The 8,825-nt window shown below is 39.6% G+C and overlaps 1 protein-coding gene across 1 annotated transcript in view; it reads left to right on the forward strand.

Annotated features, from left to right (window-relative positions):
* Positions 1 to 268: 268 nt before the first annotated feature.
* LOC128692359 (heterogeneous nuclear ribonucleoprotein H2) overlaps positions 269 to 8,825 on the forward strand; it is a 29,411-nt gene continuing 20,854 nt past the window's right edge. The window contains exons 1-2 of the mRNA XM_053781497.2: positions 269 to 467; positions 7,857 to 7,961. Of these exons, the coding sequence (XP_053637472.1) occupies positions 455 to 467; positions 7,857 to 7,961 (118 nt within the window). The 5' untranslated portion in view covers positions 269 to 454. The remainder of the gene's footprint in view (positions 468 to 7,856; positions 7,962 to 8,825) is intronic.

The following is an 8,825-nucleotide window of genomic DNA, read 5'->3' on the forward strand; positions in this document are numbered from 1 at the left end:
TACCTAGGATACCCCCCCAAAAAAATAGTCTCAGAATTTAAATTTATTTAGGTACAGGTATAGATACATAATTACACAGATTACCATAGTAACATACGGGGTCCTTGACCCCACGCACGTACTCACTCACACTCATACACACCAAAATAGGAAGTGTCTTTTTAATTGTTCTAGCTCCAGGAGTGCGAGCTTTATTCCTGAATTTACTCTGCAATTTTGAATTTAGTGGGTGTATTACTCCGCCTGAGGTTGAGAGGGAGTCCGCTAGGCGTCGCCCCACCAGAGACGCTCACACCTCGCCACGACCAAGGTGTCGCACCGCACTCGGGTTAGTATATCGCCCCGCTCATTGTACTTTTTGGGGTTATTGGTGGCCTCCTGTGATTCTTCCTGCCGGGCAGTACCTCGAGGACGCCACTAGAACTACCGACCCGGGTGCTGACGCTGCTGTGTGATGTCTGACGGAGGTAAGAGTGGCATGAGCCGGCGGCGGCGGGGTGAGAGGGACGCCATGTTGCGCGTCTCCCCACCCGCGTGGGCACAAACTTTACCGTCATTTTGCGTTCCTCTTGAGTCATGCTGATGGAAGGATTCGAGTCACTTAAAATTTTATTTGCTGCACTTGTACTGCATGGATGCATTGCTTTTTTAAGGATTTATGAATATTTTAAAGATATTTCACATGGTGTGGCGGCGTGGGTCCAACGACACCTCAGCATTAGCACCCTCATGGGCGACTAGATGCTAGCCAAGGATATTTGATCAGGGAATTTGAAATATCCACCTCTTCCTCGGATCATATCTGATTACCTAACTATTCCCAAGACGCTACATGTGACCTGCCAACGAGTTTGGCGCTTACGTATGAAAGTAGCCTGAAATATACTACCATTGATGCTTAATGTGATTATTCTAATAACATAAAGGAGCACTGCAGCAGGCCTACTTGACTAAGCCAGTCACTTGTGTAAGTGATACTAAATGTAACAAATTTATATATAAAGAAGCGTTATTTAGCCATAATGGTAAATTTCCAACAAACTGTTTGGTAATAAAACGTACAATTTTCAGCAAAAATGTTGGGTATTGGACACATGCAACTAGTGACACTATTGTGGCAACGTTTCACTCTCCAAGAGATTTCTCAAGCTTGAGCTAACGTTATTTAGCCAGTTTTGTCTATACAGCAGAATTTGGCTGGTGTGGAGATCGTCCTTTTTGAAAAATTAAAAGGAATGTAAGAAAGAAGCAGTGCAGCAGGCTTACAGGCCCTTATTAGGCAGGATCAGTTGTGCAAATATAGGAAATTTGAATAAAATAAGATATTACTAGGACCCCAGTGGAAATAAGTCACTGACTTTTTAGGATTATCCTAATTAATTTCCACGTTACAGTGTATGATAATTATACTTGTACCTGAATAAACTTAATTAGTCGACGTGCAGCACTTCAGCGCCAGTGAATGGTTATAATTGATGCTTCTTGGGCTGATTACATCAAATGTAAACAGTCTTGCCAGACCCATATCAACTTCAGGTTGGCTTAGGTATTGTCAACATGAAAGGAGTACTGCAGCAGGCCTACTGGTTCATGCTAGGCAGGTCTGCCACTTAATGGACTAAAGTAGTCAGGTCAAAGTCACATCCACTAACATAGACCCAATAAAACATTTAAGCTACTGGGAATACCTCGGAAATTAGAAATAAGTCACCTTTGAGTTTTTTTTTTTGGTCATCCTAGGTAATTGACACTATGATAATTGTACTTACGTGTACCTGTGCTTAATTATAAATAAACTTCCTCAGGAAAGCAGGCAAGAGACGTGGTAATGTAGTTGGTATGTTTAAAGGCTAAGTCCCAAATTTGCAGACTACCATAATGTATTGGAGTGAGGGATGTGGAGCACTGCGGCAGGTTCCTGCTAGGCAAGTGCCTGTCCAACCATTTTTAAAGCTACCAAAGGTTTTTTGCCTCAATAGTGCTACTTGGGAGTTTCGTCCACTCCACTACTGTTGACAAACCAGTACTTTCCAGTATCCTTGCTAAACTTAAGTTTTCCAACTTTAACTCTTTGCTGCAAGTCCTGTCTTGGTTAGGTATTTACAGCATGTTATTTATATCTCCTTTATTTCTGTCTTTCATTTCTACTCTTAAATCATATTCTCTATGCGTTTACTCCTTTTCCAGAGAGGGCAGTTTAAGTATGTACCCTCAGTTTAACCTCGTACGAAAAATTTCCCGTACACAGCATCATAAAAAATGTCTTGGTACCGTGGCTGGAACCGTTTACCCAAAACTCTCACGTAGAAGAACTTTGGGATGTTCTGGGTCATTGTCACTTGATCATGATTTGACAGTGGTTTAGGATGAACTGAAATGTTATCTTAACTTTTCTCTAAGTGCTGGTTTTTGGTGAACACGGGATCATCATATTCTTTGTGTCTTTAGCAGATTTATGTCCACTGTAATAGGCAGAACTGTGCAGCATAATCTAAATGAGTCCTTACCAAGGTTTCATAAAGTTAATGTATAATTTTAGGACTTGTATTAATTATACTTCTGAATATGAAGTAAAGAATGCTATTAGCTTTATTGCTAACACTTATGCACTGTTGTCTTGGATTTAGATTACTGCTAACTAGCACGCCTAAATCATTTTTGCATTGTTTGAAATCTACAGTACATCTAGTTTTTAGGTGCCATAATAATTTTCCTTTAACAGGACTAGAACCTTATATTTGTCTATATTAAACTGCATCTGCTATTTCTCCAACCACATTGACCTATTTAGGTCAGTATGTGGTAGTGTCATTCAGAATTTGATAGCCTATTTTAGTGTTGGCAAACTTGCTATTCCCGTTTGTTTATTGTGAACAGTAAAAGGCCCAAGGCTGACTCACGTGGAGTACCACTGGTAACCAGTCCTCAGTGAAAAACAGGGAAGCTATGGGCACGATAAACGTGTGGGGCTAGACTACTTGATCTGCAACCACTAGTTATTGTGAATGTTGCTCGAACCAGTGTGGAGAATAAGAAAAAAAAGCACAGTGCTGTGGCAGGAAAAATACACAAATAACCCACACATAGGAGAGGGGAGCTTATGATGTTTCGATCTGACTTGGACCATTTACAAAATCACAGTAAGTGGTCCAAGTTAGTTCGAAACGTTGTTGTAAGCTCCCCCTCTTATGTGTGGGTCATTTGTGCAATGTGGAGATCAATAAGATGTTACTATCCTGTAACCGCCCTGGAATTTACGAGGGGGGGAGGGAAGATGGGTGGTGCACAGAGGCATTTTTATAGACAAAGTACCTTATCCAGAGAGACAAAAAAGTGTAGTTGTAACGTATGGGTATGAAGTATAGGTTTTAACCCTTTCATTGTCTGGACCCTGATCTGAGAGTTTGTGTGTGTCCAAGAATTTTCCAAAGAAAAAATAAATTCTTATGAAATGATAGAGAATCTTTTTCTGAAGGTAATGAAACCAAAAGTATGAAATTTGATGGAAAATTGACAAAATTATGCTTTTTGTGAATTTTGTCTGATATTTACACATCAGTGATTTTGCCCACTTTCTGTTTTAGTCTAGGCCAGATTAAGTATGTTGCTAGCATGTCTTCCACTTTATTGACTGAGCACAAGAAACTGCGCAGTCAACTATTTCAACTACCCAATCAAGTGACCAGAAACCATACCACGGGCGGGAATAGAACCTGCAATCAGAAAGTCTCAAAACTCTAGACTGTCACGTTAGCCACTGGACCAGCTAGCCACAATAAGATTCGCCCAACTAGTTATATTTCTACACCATAGGAAGGTTAGTGTAGGCACCACTGTGACCACAAAGGCTGGTCCAGTGGCTAATGCGACGGTCTGGAGTTTTGAGAGCCTGATCGCGGGTTCTATACCTGCCTGTGGTATGGTTTGTTGGCAATCGTGTCATTACGATTTCGTGAGTCATGTTGACTGCTTTTAGGGGACTTGAGCTAGAGTTTGTCACGGCCACGCTTGCTGGAGATTCATCTGTAAAAACTTGCATTTGTGGTCACAGTGGTGCCTGTGCTAACCTTCCTATGGTGTAGAAATATACCTAGTTGGACAAATCTTATTGTGACTAGCTGGTCCAGTGGCTAACGTGACGGTCTGGAGTTTTGACTCTCTGATCACGGGTTCTATCCCCGCCCGTGGTGTGGTTTGTTTGCAATTGTCATTACGATTTCGTGAGTCAAAGTGACCAGAAGTTAGTAATAGGGCCAATTTTATTCAAATTTCAAAATAGGGTCCAGAATAAACAAGGCAGGCATTCCTGGTAATAAAGTGACATTTCCTCTTAGTTACGTTCCCAGGCTTTATAAGTGAATTCCATTTTTAATTTTTCACACAATTTTTTTGTTTTTAATTAAAAAAAATTAAAGATTTACTGTTATGCAGTATTGTAGTAATTGTATAAATAATAACAGTGCATTTGAGTGCATATTAAACCCACCATTTGGACATGTATTGGACAAACGATGTTATTTGTTTACTCTTGAATATTTGCAAAAATCGAACATTTCTGCTACTGTGACTTCAATATAAAGCTTATTTTCAGTCCTGAAATCAATCAAAATCATCTCTTTCTGTAATGTATCTTCATTCTATCAAATGAGACCAAGAAATTGAGAATACAATCATAAAAACCATATAAAAATACACTCCAGAGTTGCTGTTTTAAACCAGAAAGTCAGTTTTTTCTCGTGCATTGCATGCTGCAGGATTTTTTTATATGATGCACACTTACTGCATAAACCCATTATCTTGTCTAGGCCCAAATTTACCGCTCAAAGCTTATGAGTGCGCTGAGCTCATGACGTGGTACTATGGCTTGGACAGTGATCTTAAACCCATAGTACTATGGCATGGACAGTGACCTCAGACCCGTAGTACTGAGTCACAGACAATGAAGGGGTTAAACATTTCAGCGAGGAGGTTAGAGGCAGCAGAGATATTACTCTTGAAGGTAACTTGATGTGAATATTATACAGAGAACTTCAAAACTTAGCTAAACATTTGGTGTGGGGTTACCATAAGTATTTAACCCTTTGAGGGTTTTGGTCGTATTAGTACGTTTTCCGCGTAGGGTTTTTTGACGTACTAGTACTCATAAATTCTAGCGGCCTCAAATCTAGTGGGAGAAAGCTGGTAGGCCTTCATATGAAAGAATGGGTCTATGTGGTCAGTGTGCACAGTCTAAAAAAAATCCTGCAGCACACAGTGCATAATGAGAAAAAAAAAACTTTGACCATTTTTTTTTTAATAAATCGGCGACTTTGCAGTGTATTTTCGTATGGTATTTATTGTTGTATTCTAGTTTTCTTGGTCTCATTTTTATAGAATGGAAGATATATTACAGAAATTGAGATGATTTTGACTGGTTTTACAATGAAAGGTGCCTTGAAATTGAGCTCAAAGTAGCAGAAATGTTTGATTTTTACCAAACTTCAAAAGTAAACAAATCGTGCCAAGCGTGCAATACACGTCAACTGGTGAGTCTAATATTCTTTTACAAGTGCACCAATAATATTTATACCATTTTTTACACTAATGCAGTAGTCTGCATAACAGTAAATCTTATATTTTTTGTGAGAATAAAAATTCAAAGTGGAAAGCAAAAGAATATAAGAGGGGCCTTGAGACGTGACTAATGACTAGAGGAAATGTCATTTTAGTGCCAGGAATGTCTTTCTTGTTTATTCTGGACCCTATTTGGAAATTGGCATCTTTTGAAATTTGTGTGAAATTGGCAAAATTGCTAAATTCTGACCACTGTACTGGATAGTTGAATTTATAAATGGGTGGTTTCTTGCACCCATTTGATAGAAAAAGTGGAGTTCTAGCGAAATATTCATGTTTTTTGTCGACTAGTACAGTGAAATTGGCCGAAAATGGGGCTCAAAGTGGGCAATATCGCCGATGCGTAAACATCGCCGAGACCGCTAACTTTGCGAGAGCATAATTCCGTAAGTTTTCTATCAAATTTCAAACTTTTGGTGTCTTTATGATCGGGAAAAGATTCTCTATCTTTTCATAAGAGAAAATATTTTTTTTTTTTTTAAATTTGGCCGACCCTGAGAACGAGTTTCAGAGAGGGCCTGTCGACCCTCAAAGGGTTAAAGGGTGGTGGAGGGGTTGTTGAGGTGGTTTGAACATACGTATATACAGTGGACCCCCGGTATTTGATATTAATCTGTTCCTGAGAGCTCATCGAATACCGAAAATATCGAAAAGCGGATCAATTTTCCCCATAAGAAATAATGGAAATCAAATTAATCCGTGCAAGACACCCAAAAGTATGAAAAAATATTTTACCACATGAAATATTAAGTTTAATGCAATAAAATAGTTACAATAACAACAATAACAATAGAATAATTGACACTTATCTTTAAAGAAGATCTGGTGATGATTGATGGGATGGGAGGAGGGGAGAGTGTGGATGGTGTTAGTGTTTAGAAGGGGAATCCCCTTCCATTAGGACTTGAGGTAGCAAGTCCTTTTCTGGGGTTACTTCCCTTCTTCTTTTAATGCCACTAGGACCAGCTTGAGAGTCACTGGACCTCTGTCGCACAACAAATCTGTCTATAGAGCTCCGTACCTCCCATTCCTTTACGATTTGTCTAAAATGGGTCACAACATTGTCATTGTAATAGTCACCAGCACGGCTTGCAATAGCTGTGTTAGGGTGATTTTCATCCATAAAGGTTTGCAGTTCAACCCACTTTGCACACATTTCCTTAATTTTTGAAGTAGGCACAATGGATTCCACAACTGGCATAGACTTCTCAGGGTTAACCCCAAACCCTTCAAAATCTTTCTTAATTTCCATACTAATTCTTGCCCTTTTTACCACAGGGTTGGCACTAGAAGCTTTCTTGGGGCCCAGGGTGACTTATTTTGCAGAAACAAGCACCAAAAACAATGATAATATGGAATGTACCGAAGGTATCCTTAGATGCGCGCACACTGGCTGGCTTGTAAATACTGGCACACACGGGGCAGTTCAGGCCACACGCGGACACATCTCGTACGAATCGTATCAAATACCGGGTTTTCGATCGAATACAGAGGTGAAAATTTTGTTAAAATGCATCGAATACCAGATTTATCGAATACCGGGGATCCACTGTACAGTGGTACCCCAAGTTTCATACAGCTCCCAACTCGAACAGTTATGTAAGTGCTCTTGTAAGTGTATTTTTTGGGGTGTGAAACAGACCAACCTAATTTACATTTTTTCCTTATGGGAACACATTTATTCGGTAACGGCACTCGAACAACCTGGAACGAACTATGGATGAAACTCGGGGTACCATTGCGCATACATATATATACATACATACATACATTACATTGCATACAGTAGATGGAATAAAATAGGGTGACTAAGAAGGCGTATAAATCTGGTAGAGGGAAGGTGGGGTAAGGGATGGCCCAGGAAAGATTGGAAGGAGGGGGTAATGAAAGTTTGCAGGTGCTGGGGGCTTGTGTAAGCATGCGAGATAGGAGCAGAGGGACTCGGTTATGATTTGACCTGTTTAATGTGAACAAGATAACATTTAAGAAGGGATTTTGGGAAACCAGTTAGCTGGATTTAAGTCCTGGAGGTGGGAAAGTACAGTGCCTGCACTCTAAAGGTGGGGTAGGGATGTTGGCAAGCTTCTGGCAAGACAGTGTTTGAATGAAGGATTGGGAAGGTGTTTCTTTGAGTCACCCCCAACCTTGGTAGGAGATGGCTGATGTGTTAAAAATTAAACTAGACTGCTAAAGATTTGGTGTGTGGCTTCCATCTTTTGACTTAATTCCCTTTATCCTTGCAGAAGACGAAAAGCAAACAAAAATGGGTGAAGGTGAAGAAGAAAATGTTGTCAGGGTCCGTGGTCTGCCCTGGTCAGCGACGGTGGAGGATGTGGTCAAATTCTTTGGTAAGTACTAAAGCTTAGGGTTTGTGTATCTTTAACAATATGAGCATTATTTTGAGCTTGTTTCCATTATGTTGGAAATTGTTACAAATTCCCATCTTATTGTAATGGCTTGAATAACTTTAAAAAAAATCCTCAGTGGTGGAGCTTCAGGTATTCAAAAAAAGAAGTTGCCAAAAAAATTATGGCAGCAGAGTAAAAATTTAAGATGTCTAGATGCAGGTTTGACCATTTTATATGCAAAAATGCCCCTCTAGAGTGGTTCCTTGATGCTGGTGAGAATTCCTTCTATTCTCCAGGTGCTATATGACCTCAGCAGGCTTAGCACTTCTCCAGGAAGTAGAGAACATTAAATGGAATACAAATTAAAAACAAAATTAATGCCAGCCATTTTTTTTTTTTTTTTTAACATTTACGTTTTTGCAGTGCTACATAGTCCATTCCTAAATTTTGGTTCTATGATAAGTGAAGACAGGCTTGTGATTGGCTTCAAAATTTCAATACTTAATGTATCCTACTTTGAAGGTTGGTATCTTTAATGGAATGTGTAGATAACATTTTGCCACTTTTAACCCTTGAACTGTCCAAATGTAGATCTACATTCACGTGTGTAGCGCTCTGAATGTAGATCTAAGTTTTGTTTTAAATGCTTTCAACTTTGGCATGATAGGCTTGAGTTGCCTAGACATGAGAGAACGGGTCTGTGCACTCAGTGCGCAGTATGGCAAAATTTGGGGATGCCGAGAGAAATGCGCTCATTTAAAAAAAAAAAAAAAACAAATATTCAGAGCGCTACGCAAGTGAACGTAGATCTACGTTTGGACAATTTAAGGGTGAATCATGAAATGGAATAGTAGTTTACTTTGT

This window comes from Cherax quadricarinatus, chromosome 53 (assembly GCF_038502225.1).
Source record: "Cherax quadricarinatus isolate ZL_2023a chromosome 53, ASM3850222v1, whole genome shotgun sequence".
Lineage (NCBI taxonomy): Eukaryota > Metazoa > Arthropoda > Malacostraca > Decapoda > Parastacidae > Cherax > Cherax quadricarinatus.